General features: G+C 41.1%; 1 protein-coding gene across 1 annotated transcript in view; it reads left to right on the top strand.

Moving 5' to 3' along the window:
* Nucleotides 1–25688, top strand: part of LOC139376112 (TGF-beta receptor type-1-like) — an 87107-nt gene that overhangs the window by 26155 nt on the left and 35264 nt on the right. The window contains exon 2 of the mRNA XM_071118308.1: nt 17544–17798. Within this exon, the coding sequence (XP_070974409.1) occupies nt 17544–17798 (255 nt within the window). The remainder of the gene's footprint in view (nt 1–17543; nt 17799–25688) is intronic.

Genomic DNA, 25688 nt, shown 5'->3' with positions numbered 1-25688 from the left:
GAAGGATTTACTTCAGACACCCGACAAGGCCCACATCCCCGTCATTCGCATGAGGAAGAGACAGAGATATTGGAGACGTAGGTCGGGGTGCCTTGTAAGGATCCGACTGCGAGTGAGTTATCCCCCTCGGCACGTTGGCTAATAGGACTGACATTAATCATTGGATAACAAAATGGATGAGCTCTGATCAAGACCCCTATCAACGGGACATGAATAACTGTAATATGTTTCACCGAGTCGTGGCTGAACGACGACATGGATAACACACAGCTGGCAGGGTTTTCGGTCCATCAGCAAAATAGAACAGCTATCTCCGGTAAGACAATGGGTGGTGGTCTGTGTCTATTTGTAAGTAACAGCTGGTGCATGAAATCTAATATTAAGGAAGTCTCAAGGTTTTGTTATTCATTGACTACAGCTCAGCGTTCAACACCATAGTGCCCTCAAAGCTCATCACTAAGCTAAGGACCCTGGAACTAAACACTTCCCTCTGCAACTGGACCCTGGACTTACAGACGAGCTACCCCCAGGTGTTAAGGGTGGGTAACAACACATCTGCCACGCTGATCCCCAACACTGGGGCCCCTCGGATGCGTGCTCAGTCCCCTCCTGTACTCCCATGACTGCATGGCCAAGCACGACTCCAACACCATCATTAAGTTTTCCCGACGACACAAGTGGTAGGCCTGATCACCGATAACGATGAGACAGCCTATAGGGAGGAGGTCAGAGACCTGGCAGTGTCGTGCCAGGACAACAACCTCTCCCTCAATGTGATCAAGACAAAGGAGATGATTGTGGACTACAGGAAAAGGAGGAACGAGCACGCCGCATTCTCATCGACGGGGCTGTAGAGGAGCAGGTTGAGAGCTTCAAATTCCTTGGCGTCCACATCATCAACAAACCATCATTGTTCAAACACACCAGGACAGTCATGAAGAGGGCACGACAATGCCTATTTCCCCCTCAGGAGACTGAATAGATGTTGGCATGGGTCCCCAGGCTTCTTAAAAGCTTCTTTTTATTTATTTATTTTTTTATTTTTATTTTTTTACTTCAGTTTATTTTAGTATATACTTTTTCCCTTAACCTCTTAACTTCAGGATTGGTTGGTTCACTGCGGGATGGTTGTGCTAATATAGGCTAATGCGATTAGCATGAGGTTGTAAGTAACAACATTTCCAAGACACATCTGATATTGGACACATCTGATATTGGTAGAAAGATTAACAAGAATTTAAGCTAACTGCAGTGTCCAATTTACAGTAGCTATTACAGTGAAGTAATACCATGCTATTGTTTGTGGCGAGTGCACAGTTTTGAACACAGTTATTTAATAAACCAATTAGGCACATTTGGGCAGTCTTGATACAATTCATTTTTACAGAAAGTCAATGTATCAGTCTAAAACGTTGCACATGCACTGCTGCCATCTAGTGGCCAAAATATAAATTGCACCTGGGCTGGAATAATACATTATGGCCTTTCTCTTGCATTTCAAAGATGATGGTGAAAAAAAAACTGTCTTTCTATTATCTTTTACCAGATCTAATGTGTTCTACATTCCTTTAACATTTCCACTAACTTCAAAGTGTTTCTTTTCAAATGGCACCAAGAAAATGCATCTCCTTGCTTCAGGTTCTGAGCTACAGGCAGTTAGATTTGGGTATGTCGTTTTAGGCCAACATCCGGTGAAATTGCAGAGCGTGAAATTCAAATTCAATTACTATAAATATTTAACTTTCATGAAATCACAAGTGCAATACATCAAAATAAAGCTTAACTTGTTGTTAATCCAGCCGCCATGTCAGATTTCAAAAAGGCTTTACGGCGAAAGCAAACCATGCGATTATCTGAGGACGGCGTCCTGCACACACATGCATAACAAATCATTTTCAACCAGGGAGTTACGACATGAAAGTCAGAAACAGCGTTATAATGTATGCCTTACCTTTAAAGATCTTCTTCTGTTGGCACTCTAAAAAGATCCCAGTTATGTTACAAATGGACCTTTTGTTCGATAAAGTCCTGCTTTATATCCATAAAAAAACAGTTTAGCTGGCGCGCTTCAGTCAATTATCCACTCGGTTTTCCTCCTTCAAAATGCATACAAAATGAATCCCAAACGTTACCAATAAACTTATCTAAAGACGTCAATCAACGTTTAAAATCAATCCTTAGGTACCCTAATACGCAAATAAACTATCAAATTTAAGACGGGGAATCGTTATAGTCTTTACCGGAGATAAACAAAAACAATGTGCTCTCTCGGCCATGCGCTTGGAAACACTACAGCCAAAATGGGAGCCACTTAGAAAAACTACAAGTCCTCCCTCATGTTTCCAAAAACCAGCCTGAAACTTTCTAAAGACTGTTGACATCTAGTGGAAGCCCTAGGAACTGTAATCGGGGACAATTTCACCGTATTATAAAAGTGCCAGTCATTGAAATCAGTGGTATGCTGATTTTTATTTTATTTTTATGGTTTGTCCTCAGGGTTTCGCTTGCCATTTCAGTTGTGTTGTAACAGTTTTAGAAACTTTAGAGTGTTTTCTATCCAAATCTACCAATGATATGCATATGCTAGCTTCTGGGCCTGAGTAGCAGGCAGTTTACTTTGGGCATGCTTTTCATCTGGAGGTCAAAATACCGCCCCCCCCATCCCAAAGAAGTTACAAGCCTTCAACCAACAATGCAGTTAAGTAAGCATTTCACTGTACGGTCTACATGTGAAATGCGGCACATTTGACAAAGGAAATTTGATTTATATATATATATTTTTTATGGCATACGAGACACCTGACTGAGTGGACTAATCCATTGCGGAGGCCGCAGGGATGTAATCACTAGTAGTACATTTACCTCAAATTACCATAATTTCTCATCTAAAATGTTTGTTTGGTTATGCTAATTTCTGTTAATGCATTCAATTTATTATTATTACAGTTTTACTGTTGTCATTGTAGGAGTGGACATGTTGTTTGCAGAGCTTACAACCTAGGCTACACTTGTGAGAAAAATGTTGGTTTATTTTAATTCCATTTACAAGTTGTCAATTTATTAATTGTCTTGTTTTGAGCGCTCCTGTCAATCTTGAGTAAGCACACACACCGGATTACGCATAGAAGTAGGCTTAGGCTACCTGGCTTGCGTGAAAATGAGAGACTTATAAATGGCCATTTTGAGGATCTGATTCTATTTCTGATTTTCTTAACTCACCATCACTGTGTAGCTTCTCAAAAGTATTTTTTTTCTTTGCCTCAAACGGCAGGTAAACAGTCTTTTTACATCCATTAAGAATGACAATAGTTCCTCAACCTAGCACACTTGAAACATCTTTCCAGCTCCCTCCCTATCGATAACCACTCGGCATGCTCTGATCCAGTGGAAACGTTGGAAAAAAGGCCTACCTGATTACTTCTTATCCCTTGCGCAAATAGCCTACAGCTGTATCCGTCTGTCCAGCCCAGAATATTTTATACAATGTTTCAAGTTTGGTAGCACAAGCTTTAGGCTGGACCAAGTTAATAGTTAATACAATGTTTCAAGTTACTTGCAAACAGGCCTTGTGTAGCCAATGTGATTTATTAGATATTTTTATGAGGATATTTTCTACCTGCGGGCTGCAATGTTTTTATTTGTTGGCTTTATGTAGGCTATATTTACATATTCTCAATAATGTTACTTTTAGATTTGTATCATTTAGATGGAACTTTGATTAACCACATGACATTGATTTTGAGATGGAATTCGCCAGCCATGAGTATCCACTGCGACTGAATGAGCCGCCATGTTCAATGCAATCATATGATCAAGCATATTATTGAAGCGCAAATGTTCTTAGAATTAGAATGTTTGATAATCTTGGCAATGGAATTCAAAACACAGCGCTGTGAAAACAATTATGAAGTTTGGGAAACACTGAGGTCCTATGCACAATGTAGCCTAATCAAATGTCTAATATTAGGCCTAACATGGAAATGCAATCCATCAATGGAACGCAACTAAATGATCTAAAGATCCTGGGCGTTTTAAATAAAGGGAACCAAACCTATAATGGAAGAAAAGGTTGAACACACCTAAAATGTGCTGAAACGAATGACTGTATTTTAAATCATTTGAAGTAGGTCTAAAGGGGCATTGCGTTTTAACAATCAAATCAACAACTGTGTCATTGTAAATTGAGTGAATTAAAAGTGAATGATGGCGGATTAAATCCCAAATGAGACCGCACTGGAGAGGGCAGAGGCGCATTAGAGTTCACTCTATAGCAGCCCGGCGAGGCAAACTTGGGAGTATGTACATGCAAAGTGAATGAAATAAAAGTCCTTGTTGGAGGAAATGTTGCAACTGTGAATGAGGGTCATGAAGCATTTGTTGTTCTCAATGACTTTAACCTGTTGCGACGACCAAACCCGGATCCGGGATTCTATTTATAGACCTAAGCTCATTACCATAACGCAACGTTAACTATTCATGAAAATCGCAAATGAAATGAAATAAATATGCTAGCTCTCAAGCTTAGCCTTTTGTTAACAACACTGTCATCTCAGATTTTCAAAATATGCTTTTCAACCATAGGAAAACAATCATTTGTGTAACAGTAGCTAGCTAGCGTAGCATTTAGCGTTAGCATTAGCGTTAGCATTAGCGTTAGCATTAGCGTTAGCATTTAGCAGGCAACTATCACAAAAACAAGTAAAGCCTTCAAATAAAATAACTTACCTTTGAAGAACTTCTGATGTTTTCAATGAGGAGACTCTCAGTTAGATAGCAGATGCTCCGTTTTTCCAAAAAGATTCTTTGTGTATTAGAAATAGCTCCGTTTTGTACATCACATTTGGCTACCAAAAAAAAAAAAAAAAAAAAACGAAAATTCAGCCCTCAAAACGCGAACTTTTTTCCAAATTAACTCCATAATATCGACTGAAACATGGCAAACGTGGTTTAGAATCAATCCTCAAGGTGTTTTTCCACATATCTCTTCAATGATATATCCTTCGTGGAAGGAAGCCTGGTTTCTCCTTGCTCTCAAATGGAAAAATAATTGCACCTGGCTTTACGCTCCAATTTCGACGCAGGGACACCAGGCGGACACTTGGAAAATGTAGTCTCTTATGGTCAATCTTCCAATGATATGCCTACAAATACGTCACAATGCTGCTAACACTTTGGGGAAACGACAGAAAGTGTAGGCTCATTCCTTGCGCAATCACAGCCATATAAGGAGACAATGGAAAACAGAGCTTCAGAAATTCTGCTCATTTCCTGGTTGATGCATCATCTTGGTTTCGCCTGTAGAATGAGTTCTGGGGCACTTACAGACAATATCTTTGCAGATTATGCATAGTCGAGCATCTTTTCGTGACAAAATATCGCGCTTAAAACGGGAACGTTTTTTTATCCAAAAATGAAATAGCGCCCCTAGAGATCAAAGAGGTTAAGAATGCTCGTGAATCTGTGTGAGAGCTTGTCACGGAAGAAGAAAAGTGACAGAAGAGCATTAACTATCAACCAAGAATTAGGATTTATGAACATTTTCTGAAAAAGGTGGGAAAGTGGAGCCACAAATGCTCATTGAACCACATGACCGCTTTTCCAATGTGTCAAATATCAAGTAAAACCAAGTATTCTAAGGCTGCATTGTCCTCTGCATGCCTAAAAGCTGAGGCAGAGAGCAGCACTACTCTCTCGCCAAACATCATTACAGGACAAGCATGCATTGGAACTAGAGAAAGCTCAACTGGATGTTAGGATGGAAAAAATGGAACTGGACACGGAAATAGCAGCAATTTCCATGAGTCAATTTCTCAATCCCATTCTGTGGCAGCACACTTACGAAGTCAAGAAGATGGAATGAACTCCTATTTTGAGAACCAGGAACCTGAACCATCACCTGTTGAGTTAGCAGGATTAGGTGCAGTTCCAAAGACCCCACTACAAAGGGTTTTACAACAGATAACAAAGCCATCAAAACCCATTCAGGAAAGTCATAAACCACACCCTTCAGCAGCCAACAGCAAGGTCTAACAATCAGCACAGAATCAACACTGTGGGTATCAGCCATAATACCAGCCATGATAACCTCTCTACTGTCATGCAAAGGCAAATTAAATTGCCGACCTCCTTGTACTACAGTTCAAACAGGCCACACTCCCTGTTAGGGAGATATCTATGTTTGACGGTGAACATCTAAACTTTAGGCAATTTATGCGTGTATTTGAGCATGGCATAGATAAGACAAGCAGCCACCAGGATCGGCTCTACCTGGAACAGTACACCTCTGGTCAGCCCAAGGATCTGATCTGCAGTTGTCTGCATATGGAAGCCAGAAGAGGCTATGCTGAGGTTGTTAAAGGAATACTTTGGCAATGAAATCAGTCACCACTGCTTAGATGGAAAAAGTTTGGAACTGGACAAACATCAAACCGGATGATGGAAAGGGACTGGGTGGCGAGGCACTATTTTATAGGTTGCTAAAACGCTATGCAAGATGTACAGAACATGGAAGAGCTTAATCTTCCCTCCCAACATAAAGTTGATAATGTCAAACTCCCCTACAAACGAAGGGATAAATGTAGGTCTACAGCATGTGATATTTTATAAAGAAGCCACCTGAGGGCCCAGTTCAGTGACGTTCATTGAAAAACAGGCCAAAATATTGCAGTATCCGTTGTATGGAGATGTTCAAGATTCCCTGTCCAACAAAATATTTTTAAAAACCAATCCCGCAGCAGACCTTTAAACAGCAGTTCAAGTCCAAGAGTTGGGGGAAGAAGCTTGTTCAGAGTTGCAAACATTCAAAGTAAAGAGATCAGGCACCTACCCTCTGCTCCCAGTATCTTGTGTATTTTGTGCTGGTGAGCATTCATTGGTCGGCTGCCAACAGGTGAAGGCACAGCCACATGAATCCAAGGTTGAGTTTCTGAGATCAAGATCACTTGTAACTACCGACCCGGGAGCGAAGTCATCAACTACAGTAATTAGCATAATGCAATGGACAAAAAATATTTTCTAGAAAATATTCATTTTCATGAAATTTAGTGTAACACAGCTTAGCCTTTTGTTAATCACCCGGTCATCTCAGATTTTGAAATTATGCTTTACAGTCAAAGCAAGACAAGCATTTGTGTAAGTTTATCGATAGCCTAGCATAGCATTATGCCTAGCTAGCAGCAGGCAACATGGTCACGAAAATCAGCAAAGCAATCAAATTAAATAGTTTACCTTTGATGAGCTTCGGATGTTTTCACTCACGAGACTCCCAGTTAGATAGCAAATGTTCCTTTTTTCCAAAAATATTATTTTTGTAGCCGAAATAACTCCGTTAGCTCTTCACGTTTGGCTGAGAATTCGACCGGAAGTAATTACAATTTACATTGGAGTGATATATGTGCAGATGAGGATGCGCAAGTAGAAATACTGGTGTGCAAAAGAGCAGAAACAAATATGGGAATGTGCTAGGTGGTTGGTTGGGCTATTTCCAGATGGACAGCTGCAGCGATCGGTGAGCTGCGCTGACAGCTGATGCTTAAAGTTAGTGAGGGAGATATAAGTTCATCAGATGACACTTATAGGACTTCATGTTACACAATACATGTATGTTTTGTTCGATAAACTTCATATTTATATAAAAAAATCTCGGTTTACATTGGCGCGTTATGTTCAGTAATGTTTTGCTTCCAAAACAGCTGGTGATTTTGCAGATAGCCACATCAATTTACAGAAATACTCATCATAAATGTTGATGAAAATACAAGTGTTGTACATCTTTAATTCCATGTATTTCTCCTTAATGCAACCTCTGTTTCAGATTTCAAAAAAGCTTTACGGAAAAAGCACACCATGCAATAATCTGAGTACAGCGCTCAGGCACAATACAAGCCAAACAGACACCCGCCATGTTGTGGAGTCAACAGAAGTCAGAAATAGCATTATAAATATTCACTTACCTTATGATCTTCATCGGAATGCACCCCCAGGAATCCCAGTTCCACAATAAATGTTTGTTTTGTTCGATATATTATGGAATTTATGTCCAAATACCTCCTTTTTGTTCGCATTTAGTTCACAAATCCAAATTAACGAGGCGCAGGCACTTAGTCCAGACAAAGTCAAAAAGTTATATTACAGTTCGTAGAAACATGTCAAACGATGTATAGAATCAATCTTTAGGATGTTTTTAACATAAATCTTCAATAATGTTTCAACCGGACAATTCCTTTGTCTTTAGAAAGGAAAAGAAACGCAGCTCGCTCTCACAGCCACGTGCATGATTTAGCTCATGGCATTCTGAAACAAGGTTCTGAAAGCTGTTGCTCTACATCTAGTGGAAGGCGTAGGAAGTGCAATCGGACCAAATGTACACTATCTTGGATAGGCAAAGACTTGAAAACCTACAAACCTCAGATTTCCCACCTCCTGGTTGAATTTTATCTCTGGTTTTTGCCTGCCATATGAGTTCTGTTATACTCACAGACATCATTCAAACAGCTTTAGAAACTTAAAATCTATCCAAATCTACTAATAATATGCATATCTTAGCTTCTGGGCCTTAGTAGCAGGCAGGTTACTCTGGGCACCTTATTCATCCAAGCTACTCAATACTGCCCCCCCCCCCCCCCCATCCATAAGAAGTTAAGAAGGATGAAGTTTACGCTGCAAAATACAAAGGTTTAATGGAAATGGTAATAACTAAAGGTTATGACGAGCGGGTATCACAAGAATAGCGCCTCAGAGAAAGCCAAGGTATGGTACATACCACACCATGGCATTCACCATAAGCTCAAAGGAAGAATAGGAGTGGTGTTTGACTGCTCATCATCATATAAAGGCACATCTCTCAACAGTGAACTCCTTCAAGGCTATGACCTGGCAAACACGCTCATCGGAATCTTGCTAAGATTTCGGCAAGAGCACATTGCCATGATGGCAGACATCGAAGGAATGTTCCATCAAGTACGTGTCCATGAAGATGACTTAGACTTCCTGTGATTCCTATGGTGGCCAGATGGTGATACTAACTAAAGATTGGAGGAGTACAGAATGACGGTACATCTTTTCGGGTGCTATATTCTCTCCAAGTTGTGCAAACTTTGCACTGTGAAAGACTGCTTAAGACAACTTTGAGAAGTACGATGAAGAGGTGATTGAAAGAGTCAAGTCCAACTTCTATGTTGATGACTGCCTCATATCAGTGGCCACAGAAGAACAAGCCATAGCTCTCACAAAAAAACCTCCTGTGTGCTCTCGGGATGGGTTCAAGTTGACCAAGTGGGTAAGCAAGAGCCGTGCTGTGCTAGCTTCTATCCCTGATGAACGCAAAGCCAAGCAGATAAAATAACTGGACATGGACAGAGAGAAGCTGCCTGTTGAAATGGCACTTGGAATCCGATGGAACATTGAAAGTGATGCGGTTATCTTCCGAGTCACCATCAAGAACAGACCCCTTACAAGAAGAGGTATTCTCTCAACTGTCAGCTCTGTTTATGATCCATTAGGTTTCCTCTCCCCATTCATATTAAAGGCAAAGCAAATTCTTCAAGAGCTGCAAGCTAAAGTGTGGATGGGACGAAGTCATCCCCGACGAACATTCTAATTTCATGGGAGACATGGCCCTCAACTGGACAAGCTGTCCAGATTCCAGATTGACAGGTGCATGATACCTAATAACTTTGGTCAAGACCACACAGCTGTATCACTTTGGTGACGCAAGTGAACAAGGCTATGGCACGGCAAGTTACCTTGATTTTCCCATACCGTTTGTGAACCTATGGGTGACTCCACTCAAGCAGATGACGATCCCCAGACTGGAACTTGCTGCAGCAACATTGACTGTGCAAGTTGGCAGGATGTTAAGGTTGGTGCTCCAGATTGAACTTGAGGAGTAAACTTTCTGGACTCAGTCTGTGCTAAAATACATCCGCAACGATACCAAGCTAATAGGGTTGCTGTAATCCGTGACCTATCAAAGCTGTACAGTGGAGGTTTTTGAACTCCAAACACAACCCAGCTGACAATGCCTCGAGGGTTACATGTTGAAACTTTCCTGGACTCTGAGATGGCTCAAAGGACCAGAATTCCTGGAGAAAGCAGAAACACAATGGTTGAAAGTCCCGGAGGAGCTTGGCTCCCTCCCTCCGGATGATCCAGAGGTGAGAAAATATGTCATCGTGAACAGTACAAGTGTAGAAGAAAAGAGTCCGTCCAAAGAGTTAACAAACTCACTGAAAGAACAAATTGAGGATCAAACTGACGTTTGGAAAAGAAAGTCTCTGCTTCGTCTAGGTCATCCACAGAGAAAAGGACATCATTCGATTTGAGCAAATTCAGCACTTTAAACAAGAAATTTCACTCGTTGGGAAAGGAAGACAATGTGCCAAGGGAAGCGGCTCAATCTGTAAGCTTGATCCAATTGTTGACTATGGCATTCTGAGAGTGAGAGGAAGGTTAAGCAAAGCTGCTATGCCTAAGGAACTGAAGAATCCTATGATCCTTCCCAAAGACTCCTACATCCCCAGAATGATCTTACTCCACATCCATGAGTGGGTTGGCTACTGGGAGAGATCACATGCTTACAAAACTTCGCCAGCGGTATTGGATCCCCTTTGCCAACTCCTTAGCAAGGAAGATCCTTAAGAGCTGTGTCATGTACAGGTGGATGCAAGCTAAAGCTGGAGAACAGAAGATGGCTGACCTTCCACAAGATGTGGTGTCACCTGATTTTCCGCCTTTCACCCATGTAGGCATAGATTACTTCGGCCCCATAGAGGCCACATTCATGTGAAGTGGTATGGTGTGAATCGAGCTGTCCATCTAGAAGTTGCTAGTGATCTGGATACTGATTCCTGCATCAATACCCTGTGCAGGTTCATCGGTTGAAGGGGCCCAGTAACAAACTTTTTTTTTTAAATGTATTTTATTTTTTGCAACATATCCCTGGAACTCATTGAATGTTTTTGTAATTTGGGAACTTCGAATGTGGACTGTATGCATCCTAAACAACCCCACTTCTGCAGTGGCTATGGTCAATTGGTAAGGAAACCACTAAAGGAAAGATGGGCTAGTTTATAACTAGCGGCTCCCTAAAAATCTTTGACACTAGGCACCTTTGTCTGATCTTTTGGTGTTTTTCAACGGCGTGCTATGAAGTGTAACACATTTTGATCAAATAAAAGTTTATATGTCATGTGCGCCGAATACAACACAACCTTACAGTGAAATGCTTACATACAAGCCCTTAATCAACAGTGCAGTGTTTAAGTAAAAAATAGGTATTAGGTAAACAATAGATAAGTAAAGAAATACTTCTTTTTTTAAATAACAGTAGCGAGGCAACTTACAGGTGGTACCTGTACAGAGTCAATGTGCGGGTGTACCGGTTTGTCGGGCTATTTGAGGTAAAATGTACAGTTGAAGTCGGAAGTTTACATACACCTTAGCCAAATATATTTAAACTCAGTTTTTCACATCCTGACATTTAATCCTAGTAGAAATTTCCTGTCTTAGGTCAGTTAGGATCACCACTTTATTTTAAGAATGTGAAATGTCAGAATAATAGATTAGATAGATATAATTTCTTTCATCACATTCCCAGTGTGTCAGAAGTTTACATACACTCAATTGGTATTTGGTAGCATTGCCTTTAAATTGTTTAACTTGGGTCAAACATTTCGGGTAGCCTTCCACAAGCTTCCCACATAAGTTGGGTGAATTTTGGCCCATTCCTCCTGACAGAGCAGGAGTCAGGTTTGAGTCAGGTTTGTTGGACTCCTTGCTCGCACATGCTTTTTCAGTTCTGCCCACACATTTTCTATAGGATTGAGGTCAGGGCTTTGTGATGCCACTCCAATACCTTGACTTTGATGTCCCTGAACCATTTTGCCACAACTTTGGAAGTATGCTTGGTATTCATAATGCGCGTTCCCGGATGCTGGATTCATGTCTGGAAATTTCCACTGTCCTCTCATTGAAGTTGTGTTCCTCCCTCATTTTTCAGAGTAAAAGCCTGAAACAATGCCTAAAGACTGGCCACATGTAGTGGAAGCCATAGAGATCGTGAACTGCATCATAAGTCTTTGTATGATGGATAGGCTTTCAATGGAAAAGCAGGCATTTCAAAATAAAGGCACTTCTTGGATGGATTTTCCTTGGGTTTTCATATCAGTTCTGTTATACTCACAGACATTATTTTAACAGTTAAGGAAACTTTAGAGTGTTATCTATCCAACTCTACTAATTACATGCATATCCTATCTGCTGGGCCTGAGTAGCAGGCAGTTTACTTTGGGCATGCTTTTCATCCAAAATTCAGAATGCTGTCCCCTAGCCTAGTGAGGATAACAGCCTCCACTCTTTTGGGAAGGCTTTCCACTAGATGATGGAACATTGTTGCGTTCCAATTCATCCCAATGGTGTTTGAGGGGTTTGGACATGATTTGGAAAATACTCCATAATAACAAAGCAAAAACAGTTAAACTTTTTGAAATGTGTAAAAAACTTACTTAAGTAATCAGACCCTTTACTCAGTACTTTTGTTGAAGCACTTTTGGCAGGGATTTCAGCCTTGAGTCTTCTTGTGTATGACGCTACAAGCTTGGCACACTTGTATTTGGAGAGTTTCTCCCATTCTTCTCTGCAGATCATCTCAAGCTCTCTGGTTAGATGGGGAGTGTTGCTGCACATCTATTTTCAGGTCTCTTCAGAGATGTTCAATTCTGGGTTCTGGCAGGGCAACTCAAGGGCATTCAGAGACTTATCCCGAAGCCACTCTTGCGTTGTCTTGGCTATATGCTTAGGGTTGTTGTCCTGTTGGGTGAACCATCACCCCAGTCTGAGCTCCTGCGCTCTCTGGAGGAGGTTTTCATCAAGGGTCTCTCTGTACTTTGCTCTGTTCATCTTGCCCTAAATCCTTACTAGTCTCCCAGTCCCTGCCGCTGAAAAGCATCGCCACAGCATGATGCTGCCACCACTTTGCTTCACAGTAGGGACGGTGCAAGGTTTCCTCCAGATGTGACGCTTGGCATGCAGGCCAAAGAGTAAAATCTTGGTTTCATCAGACCAGAGAATTCCTCATGGTCTGCAAGTCCTTTAGGTGCCTTTTGCCAAACTCAGAGTGGGCTGTCATGTGCCTTTTACTGAGGAGTGGTTTCTGTCTGACCACTCTACCATAAAGGCCTGATTGGTGGAGTCCCTCCGAGATGGTTGTCCTTCTGGAAGGTTCTACCTTCTCCACAGAGGAACTCTAGAGCTCTGTTAGAGTGACCATCGGGGTCTTGGTCACCTCCCTGACCAAGGCCCTTTTCCCCCGATTGCTCAATTTGGCCCGGCAGCCAGCTCTAGGTAGAGTCTTGGTGGTTCCAAACTTCTTCCATTTAAGAATGATGGAGGCCACTGTGTTCTTGGGGACCTTCAATGCTGCGGACATTTTTTGGTACCCTTACCCAGATCTTTGCCTCGACACAATCCTGTCTCTGAGCTCTACGGACAATTGCTTCGACCTCATGGCTTGGTTTTTGCTCTGACTTTGCTCTGGCTTGGTTTTTGCACTGTCAACTGTGGGACCTTTTTATATAGATAGGTGTGTACCTTTCCAAATCATGTCCAATCAATTGAATTTACCACAAGTGGACTCCAGTCAAGTTGTAGACACATCTCAAGGATGATCAAAGGAAACAGGATGTACCTGAGCTCAATTTTGAGTCTCATAACAAAAGGGTCTGAATACTTAAGTAGGTTATGCACTGAATGTTTTTAAAGTAGTTTCTTTATCAGATCTGTATTCAAATACTTTTAAAAAAGTTGTCTTTTTTTTGAATATCTATTAGTTGTTGTCCCTTCCAAAGTAACTTTCTTCCCCTGGGAAAACCATATTTTTTTTCCCCACAAAGCATAGTTAAAACAATAGTTATCTCAGGTTTGATGGATCCCTCAGTCAGTGCTACAGGATATATGATCAGACTGCCACTCTACCATGGCCCATTCTCTCTCACATAACTACTCTCCCTCCCCTGACTCTCTCTGCAGTACTGCTGCCATTACAACTCCCACTCAAGTCCTGACCCCAAGATTCTCTCTAGGAATGCAGCAGATGTCCATTTACTCCTAGCATTCCTTTAATGGCCGCCCTCTATCTCCCTCTCCGATCTTGTTTCAAGCCAGAGCTCTAGAAGTCCGTCTAGCCAGCCTGCTATCCCAAACTGCTTTAATTGTACCCTGTGGTTTGATGCAAGGCTGTTTTGAGGTTTGGCCTGTTGCTCCTCCGGTGTTTGTGTGTGTGGTGTGTGTGTGCGGTGTGTGGTCACAGGAGCTCGTTGCAGGTTGAGTATATTGCAGGGCCCACTACATCTGGCCTGTGTTAGCTGCAGCTCTGCATGGTGCCACTGTTACACACACACACACCTCCTTCCACCCTCCCTGTGTAACCTGAGCTATGGGACCAAAGGCTGACGAATAAGAACTCTCTAGAGTCTGGACTCTCCTGTTGCAGTAAAAGCATTAGCAACACTTTCCAGCTACTTACGGTGTGTCCTGTAGCATCTGCGGTTGCAACCCACTATCAACCACATTGTGTAGGCTACTTACAAACCACAGCTGCTGTGATCACATTTATCCTGAAATTACTGCTCTGAAAGAACATCCTTACCTGTTGTGCACAAAGAATGCCAATTTTCAATGGTTGGTTTATATTCCGGACAAACAGAGAAATGTTAAGGTATTGACTTGGCTATGCTTATTTTGTTCTTTTGTTTTAATATGTAATATAGTACAATGGGTTCTGTCAACAAAATCATTGAAATATTGTAATAATAATGAAATCATAATCAATACAAATGTTGTGTGAGTCTGTGTCTGAACTAGCTGTCGAATTATTGCTTCCCCTGTCCTCGTTTCCTCTACTCCTTGCCTCTGCTTGAAAGTACATTTTAGCCTGAGGGGAGGAACCTTCACTCCTCTCCCCCAATATGCTTTGAAAGGTGAGAGGAATCGGGGGGAGGGGAAATCAAGGGGAGAATCTCGATTCCTCATGTCCTCTCCTCACCTTCTCAAACCCCATTGTATAAGGTGAGAGGGAAGGACCTCTGACCTTCTCATCCAATGGGTTTTGAGGATGAAACAAATCAAGGAAATGCAATTGAACTCTTCTTAGGACAGAGGAAGCAAGTATTTGACAGGTATTAAAGCCCCCATGCAGTCTTTCTAATTTTGTTCATATCACTGTATGTCTAATAAATCACAGTTTATTTAATGAAAATAAGTCCAATATGTTTTGAATGCATCAAAGCTGGGACCAAGAGACAGAAGCTATTTTTCAATCTCATCAGACTGCTAAACAGCTATCACTAACACATCAGAGGCGGCTGCCTATAGACATAGATTAGGAATCACTGGCCACTTTTAGAAATGGATCACTAGCTACTTTAATGTTTCTGAATCTAGAATTACTCATCTCGTATGTATAACCTGCACTCCACACTATTCTATGGTACCTTAGTCACTTTTAAATTGTGTTTTACATATTGCATCACCCATTTCATATGTATATACCGTATTGTATTTTATATTACAACACTTACTGTTAAACAGCCATCTCCAGCACATCAGAGGATGCTGCCTATAGACATCGCTTAGGAATCACTGGCCGCTTTATTAAAGTGGCTAGTGTTTCATTTCCTTAATGTCTTCGTATCATGCATTACTCTTCTCATATGTATTTGGGGCTTCAGGTAGCAAAGTGGTTAGAGCGTTGGGCCAGTAACCGAAAGGTTGCTGGATCGATTCCTTGAGCTGACAAGGTAAAAATCTGTCGTTCTGCCCCTGAACAAGGCAGTTAACCCACTGTTCCCCGGTAGGCCATCATTGTAAATAACAATTTGTTCTTTACTGACTTGCCTAGTTAAATATTGCATTATTATTTTCCACCATAATTTGCAAATAAATTCATTAAAAATCCTACAATGTGATTTTTCTGGATTTTTTTCCCTTCATTTTGTCTGTCATAGTTGAAGTGTACCTATGATGAAAATTTACAGGCCTCTCTCAATTTTTTAACGGTGAGAACTTGCACAATTGGTGGCTGACTAAATACTTTTTTGCCCCACTGTATATATCTGTTTATTATACCTGTTGATACAGGGCTCATATGTGAAACGATTCTAACTGAACATTTTCTTTCACAGTGACACTGACTCCGAATGGGAGTCTTTTATCCGGTGTCCTGTGTGAATTTAAGAATGCTCTCTCTAATTCTCTCTTTCTCTCTCTCGGAGGACCTGAGCCCTAGGACCATGCGTCAGGACTACCTGGCATGATGACTCCTTGCTGTCCCCAGTCCACCTGGCCTTGCCGCTGTTCCAGTTTCAACTGTTCTGCCTGCGGCTATGGAACCCTAAACTGTTCATTTTTACTCTTGAGGTGCTGTCCTGTTGCACCCTCTACAAGCACTGTGATCTCCACCCGGCACAGCCAGAAGAGGACTGGCCACTCCTCATAGCCTGGTTCCTCTCTAGGTTTCTTCCTAGGTTTTTGCCTTTCTAGGGAGTTTTTCCTAGCCACTGTGCTTCTACACCTGCATTGCTTGCTGTTTGGGGTTTTAGGCTGAGGCTATATAAATAGATTTGATTTGATGGAGGACTGAGGGTCTTCCAAGTATTGAAAGTGTGTAAATAGTTACCCATGTTATTTTGTAAATGTCTATATATATTTTTTTTTCATGTATTTTTTTAATCAATTATTATAATTTTTTCCTTTTTTTCCCCCCTTCTAATTTTTTTGGAGGGGGTTGTGTTAGAATACCATTTTGGTATTTTGTATATAGTTATTTGTTTCAAAATGTATACCTTCACCAATTTGGCCACTTGGGTACATTTGGGCTACTTGTGTGGGACACCTGGGTGACTTCATGATAAATGTCATGTAAGCACACTCATTTTGGAAGTTATCATTCTGAAACTTTGCACAAGTACTGTGGCCCTCTTATATTTTTCACTGAAATTGTCCGCATCATCCTATCTGAATGTTTGTTTTATCTTGTTCATTTTAAAGATGATGATACAAAAATAAAAAAGTATGGTTTTTTCATTGTTTTATCTAAACCAGATCTATTGTGTTATTCTCCTACATTCAATTCACATGTACACAAACGTCAGAGTGTTTTCTTTCAAATGATACAAAGAATATGCATATCCTTGGTTCTGTGCCTGATTTACAGGCTGTTAGATTTGGGTATGTCTTCAGGCAGAAATTGCACAAAGTAGGGGGGAGCTGTATTTAAATGTTAACACCCCTGTTTAAACAGGGTTTGATTCAACTCATGAATTATATTGAGAGTATCGATGTTCCTTTTTTTATCGATGTCCCTTTTACAGCTTAATATTTTGACACAGATAAAAGGCAAATGGTCATTAATTACTTTGTATCAGCTCCAAACAGCTGTCCACTACAAGACATGCTCACGGATACTTTAGTTTATAGAAAGACCCATGTCCCTTCTTTTTCTGTGTTATGTGTAATCAATAACTACCTTTCTCTCTTTCCTCCTTTAGCATTGCAGTGCCACTGCCAGTGGTGTAGTAACAGCACCTGCTACACGGACGGCCTGTGCTTTGTGTCCTTCGTGAAGTCAGGCAGTAAGATGGTGGCACAGGGGAGCATGTGTTTACCTGAGGCAGACCTCATCCCTAAGGACAGGCCATTTGTCTGCGCCCCATCGAAAAAAGAGAACACTGGGGTGGTACCTGTCTGCTGCAACACAGACATGTGTAACAAAGACCCCGATCCGGGCGACTACTCGTTGACATGTAAGTGTCTGATATGGCTCCAGTCTCATCTCTCACACACTCACATGCCCTGCCCCAAATCCACCACTAATTCATAGGCAATTGCAGTGCAACTGTGTACAGTAGATCTGAAGGGAGTAAATAGAAGGAAGTAGTATGGTGAAAATGTTGCCCAACATATTACCATACCTCTCATCATATTACCATATTGCTTATACTTTCCCAATCATTTCAGATATACAAAAATGCTTTGGGGTAGGGATTAGGAATGGGCAACAACACCATAGCAATGGCATGGAGACTGATTTTTCACTTTAGAATACATGTCAAACAAAAACCAATGACTGCAAAGTTAAACCATACAACTCAATGCACAAGAACAATGTTTGACAGTTTCCACATACATTTTTACAAAACACTTTTACTCGAAGAACAGTGCAGATGCAAAGTTTAGTAACAAAATGACCGCACAAACCATCATTCTGTTATCAAACTTTGCATCTGCACTGTAAGTAAATCGTTTTTTTTTTCATGTTCAGTGGAAATTGTTGAAAGTAGTCCTTGTGCATGGTTTTATGGTTTGTTTAACTTTGCAGTAATTGGTTTTCAACTTGGTCTCAGAGCATTTCGTATTATTCAGTACGTAAATTCGGGGACCCTCCATTTTAGTATGAAATGTTATGTTTCGTGTGGTATGTATTAATTTGTGGATGTACATCGCCCATTTCATATGATATTTTATGAATTACAATTTGTGTTATACAGTATGTTAATAATTTGCAAAACATTTAAAAGTTTTATATGTTACGAATTTGCAAAACACAATATTTCACAACTTAGAAAAATGTACAAAATGTTACGAATTCTAGCTAGCTAGCTAACATTAGCTAGGCGGGTTATCTTACATGCTGTTAGGTTCTTATTTTTCAGAGTAAATAACTTGCGGACACTAGAGAAGCTTAACCAAGTTTAATTCTTCCCAAAGGGTCGACACAGCTGCATTCAGACAAAAAATAATTTCAAACCATCACAAGTATATACAGTTGAAGTCGGAAATGTACATACACCTTAGCCATATACATTTAAACTCAGTTTTTCACAATTCCTGACATTTAATCCTAGTAAAAATGCCCTGTTTTAGGTCAATTAGGATCACCACTTCATTTTAAGAATGTGAAATGTCAGAATAATAGTAGAGCGATTTTTTTTTTTCCCCAGCTTTAATTTCTTTCATCACATTCCCAGTGGGTCAGAAGTTTACATACACTCAATTAGTATTTGGTAGCGTTGCCTATAAATTGTTTAACTTGTGTCAAACATTTCGGGTAGCCTTCCACAAGCTTCCCACAATAAGTTGGGTGAATTTTGGCCCATTCCTCTGACAGAGCTAGTGTAACTGAGTCAGGTTTGTAGGAGTCCTTTTTCAGTTCTACCCACACATTTTCTATAGGATTGAGGTCAGGGCTTTGTGATGGCCACTCCAATACCTTGACTTTGTTGTCCTTAAGCTATTTTGGCACAACTTTGGAAGTATGCTTGGGGTCATTGTCCATTTGGAAGACCCATTTGCGACCAAGCTTTAACTTCCTGACTGATGTCTGGAGATGTTGCTTCAATATATCCACATAATTGTCCTACCTCATGATGCCATCTATTTTGTGAAGTGCACCAGTCCCTCCTGCTGCAAAGCAACCCCACAACATGATGATGCCACCCCTGTGATTCACGGTTGGGATGGTGTTCTTTGGCTTGCAAGCCTCCCCCTTTTCATCCAAACATAACGATGGTCATTATGGCCAAACAGTTCTATATTTGTTTCAACAGACCAGAGGACATTTCTCCAAAAAGTACGATCTTTGTCCCCATGTGCTGTTGCAAACTGTAGTCTGGCTTTTTTATGGCGGTTTTGGAGCAGTGGCCTCTTCCTTGCTGAGCGGCCTTTCAGGTTATGTCGATATAGGACTCATTTACTGTGGATATAGATACTTTTGTACCTGTTTCCTCCAGCATCTTCACAAGGTCCTTTGCTGTTGTTCTGGGATTGATGTGCAGTTTTCGCACCAAAGTACGTTCATCTCTAGGAGACAGAACGCCTCTTCTTCCTGAGCGGCGCAACGGCTGCGTGGTCCCATGGTGTTTAAACTTGTGTACTATTGTTTGTAAAGATGAACGTGGTACCTTCAGGCATTTGGAAATTGCTCCCAAGGATGAACCAGACTTGTGGAGGTCTCCAATTTTTTTTTGAGCTCTTGGCTGATTTCTTTTGATTTTCCCATGATGTCAAGCAAAGAGGCACTGGGTTTGAATGTAGCCTATCAGAAGCTTCTAAAGCCATGACATAATTTTCTGGAATTTTCCAAACTGTTTAAAACTTCTTTGGGCTGCAATCCCGTTAACGGGATCAATATGACAACAGCCAGTGAAAGTGCAGGGCGCCAAATTCAAAACAGAAATATCATAATAAAAATTCCTCAAACATACATGTATCTTATACCGTTTGTTTGTGGTTTTTTTGTTGTTGAATTTTACCCCTTTTTCTCCCTAATTTCGTGGTATCCAATTGTTTAGTAGTTACTATCTTGTTTCATCGCTGCAACTCCCGTACGGGCTCGGGAGAGACCAATGTTGAAAGTCATGCGTCCTCCGATACACAACCCAACCAAGCCACACTGCTTCTTAACACAGCGCCATCCAACCCGGAAGCCAGCCGCACCAATGTGTCGTAGGAAACACTGTGCACCTGGCAACCTTGGTTAGCGCGCACTGTGCCCGACCCGCCACAGGAGTCGCTGGTGCACGATGATACAAGGATTTCCCTACCAGCCAAACCCTCCCTAACCCAGACGACGCTAGACCAATTGTGCGTCACCCCACAGATAATTCCACAGGAAGAGGGCAATAGGGTAATAAACCCTTATTACTCCATTCAGGGGACCTAACCTGACCTCAACCCCTCCTTTGCCTAATACACAGATGCCCATCCGCTCCCCTATAGCAACCCTGTGATCTCCTCCCATCCACCCAACACATTCCAAATCCACTCTGTCTTTCTACAGAAAATCATTAACTTCTGACATAAAAACCTAGTCTATTTCACTCCTTATATTCTATGCTTCTGATCTATAATTTATTTAATATCTCAATGTTCAAAGTTTTTATAGTGAAAATGTACTTCCCCAAACTTGACTCACGCACCGCCTATCATCTCGTTCACATGGAATCACTGGTATCAGGTGTCCTGTTTAGAATGGTGTTTTCCAGCTAATTGCATTTTGGCAAATGTTTGAAAATGACGTTTTATTGACTGCTTCATTACAGAAGTTGCATGTTCTGTTAAGATGAGTTACCATAATCTAAATGTTATTTCTGTCATTCTGAGCACATGTGGTAATGAGTTAAACACCTACTAATGCATATGGGTAAAATAAAATGCCGGTCACTTGTCAGGGCCCACAACAGAAACCCTGCTGTACACTGAGGCAAATTCGATTTCCATTGAACATGCTTTTTAGTCTGAACCCTCTCCTACAATATCATTTCAACTGATCTGCGTGCCAGTTAGGATTTTCATGTGCACATTTTGGTGGAACAGTTTCATTTCGTTAATAGTAGTCTTCATATCTCAAAATCAATGTGATGTGGTTCATCCAAATTCTATCAAAAAAATGTATTTCACTTTTTTTAACCAGGTAGGCAAGTTGAGAACAAGTTCTCATTTACAATTGCGACTTGGCCAAGATAAAGCAAAGCAGTTCGACACATACAACAACACAGAGTTACACATGGAGTAAAACAAACATACAGTAGAAAAATAAGTCTATATTTAACGTGAGCAAATGAGGTGAGATAAGGGAGATGAAGGCAAAAAAAGGCCATGGTGGCGAGGTAAATACAATATAGCAAGTAAAACACTAGAATGGTAGATTTGCAGTGGAATAATGTGCAAAATAGAAATAATGGGGTGCAAAGGAGCTAAATAAATAAACAAATAAATAAATACAGTAGTGGAAGAGAGTTGTTTGGGCTAAATAATAGATGGGCTATGTACAGGTGCAGTAATCTGTGAGCTGCTCTGACAGCTGGTGCTTAAAGCTAGTGAGGGAGATAAGTGTTTCCAGTTTCAGAGATTTTTGTAGTTCGTTCCAATCATTGGCAGCAGAGAACTGGAAGGAGAGGCGGCCAAAGGAAGAATTGGCTTTGGGGGTGACCAGAGAGATATACAGTGGGGCAAAAAAAGTATTTAGTCAGCCACCAATTGTGCAAGTTCTCCCACTTAAAAAGATGAGAGAGGCCTGTACATTTTCATCATAGGTACACTTCAACTAGACAGACAAAATGAGAGAAAAAAATCCAGAAAATCACATTGCAAATTATGGTGGAAAATAAGTATTTGGTCAATAACATAAGTTTATCTCAATACTTTGTTATATACCCTTTGTTGGCAATGACAGAGTTCAAACGTTTTCTGTAAGTCTTCACAAGGTTTTCACACACTGTTGCTGGTATTTTGGCCCATTCCTCCATGCAGATCTCCCCTAGAGCAGTGATGTCCTCCAAAGATGTTCTATGGGGTTGAGATCTGGAGACTGGCTAGGCCACTCCAGGACCTTGAAATGCTTCTTACGAAGCCACTCTTTCGTTGCCCGGGCGGTCTGTTTGGGATCATTGTCATGCTGAAAGACCCAGCCACGTTTTATCTTCAATGCCCTTGCTGATGGAAGGAGGTTTTCACTCAAAATCTCACGATACATGGCCCCATTCATTCTTTCCTTTACACGGATCAGTCGTCCTGGTCCCTTTGCAGAAAAACAGCCCCAAAGCATGATGTTTCCACCCCCATGCTTCACAGTAGGTATAATGTTCTTTGGATGCAACTCAGCATTCTTTGTCCTCCAAACACGACGAGTTGAGTTTTTACCAAAAAGTTATATTTTGGTTTCATCTGACCATATGACATTCTCCCAATCTTCTTCTGGATCATCCAAATGCTCTCTAGCAAACTTCAGACGGGCCTGGACATGTACTGGCTTAAGCAGGGGGACACATCTGGCACTGCAGGATTTGAGTCCCTGGCGGCGTATTGTGTTACTGATGGTAGGCTTTGTTACTTTGGTCCCAGCTCTCTGCAGGTCATTCACTAGGTCCCCCCGTGTGGTTCTGGGATTTTTGCTCACCGTTCTTGTGATCATTTTGACCCCACGGGGTGAGATCTTGCATGGAGCCCCAGATCGAGGGAGATTATCAGTGGTCTTGTATGTCTTCCATTTCCTAATAATTGCTCCCACAGTTGATTTCTTCAAACCAAGCTGCTTACCTATTGCAGATTCAGTCTTCCCAGCCTGGTGCAGGTCTACAATTTTGTTTCTGGTGTCCTTTGACAGCTCTTTGGTCTTGGCCATAGTGGAGTTTGGAGTGTGACTGTTTGAGGTTGTGGACAGGTGTCTTTTATACTGATAACAAGTTCAAACAGGTGCCATTAATACAGGTAACGATTAGAGGACAGAGGAGCCTCTTAAAGAAGAAGTTACAGGTCTGTGAGAGCCAGAAATCTTGCTTGTTTGTAGGTGACCAAATACTTATTTTCCACCGTAATTTGCAAATAAATTCATGAAAAATCATGTGATTTTCTGGATTTCTTTTCCACATTTTGTCTGTCACGGCGATTCAGACAGCTAGCCGGGCCATGGGTAGCAAGCTGGCAGAAGATGGAGGTCTGTTCTTAGCCACCTCGTGCATTTCCGTCGGCATATTAGTGGGGTTCCGTGTGGTAGAAGGGACCAATCCAATTGGCAAAATAGTTATAGTGGCCCAAGAAAATTGCCCGATAGACCTATTCAGATAGCAGCCGATAAGACAGCTAACGATTAGCGGGCCGCAGATGGGCGTTCAGGTAACGTCGCGACGGAGGGGCCAGTTGATGAAAATTATACAAATCTAAAAGTAACTTCCGTTGACAATATGTAACAATAGCATACATAAAGCCACTCGAATAAAAACATTGCAGCCTGTAGAAAATATCCTATAAATCACATTGGCTACGCATGACCTGTTTTAACTATTAACTTTGTCTGGCTTGAAGCTGGTGCTAGCAAACTTGCAACATTTAACAAAATATTCTGGGCACTCAATTTCCTGGGCCACTGAGCTCCGGAAAGACACAACAGTGGGTTAGTTGCGTAAGGGATAAGAAGTAATCAGGTAGGCCTATTTTATGACGTTTCCACCGAATCAGAGCATGACATTTTTTTCCCCTTTCACTCTGAGTGATTTTTGAAAGGGAGAGAGCAGGAAAGATTTTTCAAATGGGCTACGTTGAACTATTTTCATTCTCAATGGATGTAAAAACAGACTTTGCTTTGCCTCAAACAGTAGGTAAACAAATTACTTTGAGAAGCTACACAGTGATGTTGAGTTAAGACAATCAGAAATAGTATCAGACCCCCAAATGGGCATTTATAAGTCTACATTTTCACGCAAGCCAGGTAGCCTAGCCTACTCCTATGCGTAATCAGGTGTGTGTGCTTACTCAAGATTGACAGGAGCGCTCCAAACAAGACAATTAATAAATGGACAACTTCTAAATAGAATAAAAATAAACCAAAAATTCTCTCACAAGTGTAGCCTAGGTTGTACGCTCTGCAAACAACGTGTCCACTCATACAATGACAACAGTAAGACTGTAGTATATATAATATATTGAATCCATCAACAGAAATTAGCGTAATCAAACAAACATTTTAGATTAGAATTGATGGTAATTTGAGGTAAATGTGATACTGGTGTGCCATCCCTGTGGCATCCTCGTGTGCCATACATGTTTTAAATATATATTTGCCACTGCTCGACTAAAAAAAATCTTGGCCAACCAACAGTCCAAACAACAGACCAAACAATCAACCAGTCGACTAAAAAAAATCCCCATCAAAATCTGTCTGTTTGAAGCTGGAGATGTTTTTTTGCATGGGATGCGTCTCAATCCACGGCATCCGCCGATATCGCCCTTCTGCATCTGCGGTGAAAGGTTGCAGAGATAGAGGGGTGTTAGTCAGATTGAGACATCACAAAAATTAGTCTACTCATGAAAACTACTGTTATATCCGAACGGTTTGTTCTAAAAACTATTATGACCTCTCTGGAAAGATGACTCTCACAAACACGTACTTGTCGGTTGGTTTGCTCACAAAATGTGTCTGATGGTTCCCAGTACTAGTTTAAAAAATGAATAGAAGTATATATGGAGATAGTCTAGTACTTCTAGTCTAGTATTTAAGGGGTTAAATTCATGTCCGTGTTTCCCCATCTTTCTTATTTCTCTCAGATAGACAGACACTTCAGAACAAACTTCCTTTTGACTATCTTGTTGTTCCATGTAGTGAATCTGTTATTCAATGCATTTCTATGGGCTAATGGCAGTAATGCCAAATGTTTCATCAAATTAGCCACCAGCTTAGACTCTAGAGGGTTAATCTTTGATAAGGAAACTGGTCCTATATGTCACTGAATATTGTTTATGTCTGAGGCAATGTCCCTGCCTGGACACGCTGTCAGGTTTAGCTCTTGTGGTCAGAAAGAAGTACCTCAGTGCTGTCATTCTTGGTCATGGGTCTGAAACTGCCTCCATGCTGTGCTTTTCAGTATGATAGTCAGCAGATGTCCTCTGTCTCACCATACAGTAGTGTCATTCAGCTGTGTCACAGCAATAGCAGAGCCATTAGTAAGCCTTCCTCTCTATGTGTGCAGCTGTGAATATTGGAAAGATTTGACAGGCAGTGGCCAGGCAGTTGAACGGTTAAAAAGCTCCAGAAGCAAGTTTTGATTCTTCGTAATGAAGTCCCACGACGGCCCTTATTCTGAGAAAAGAAAGCGCCTGACTTAAAGTACCATTTTAATATTTGATCACTCTCACGTCTC

Source organism: Oncorhynchus clarkii, chromosome 20 (genome assembly GCF_045791955.1).
Source record: "Oncorhynchus clarkii lewisi isolate Uvic-CL-2024 chromosome 20, UVic_Ocla_1.0, whole genome shotgun sequence".
NCBI lineage: Eukaryota > Metazoa > Chordata > Actinopteri > Salmoniformes > Salmonidae > Oncorhynchus > Oncorhynchus clarkii.
Note: the sequence above shows the minus strand (reverse complement) of the source record. Positions and strands in the feature narration are given on the sequence as shown.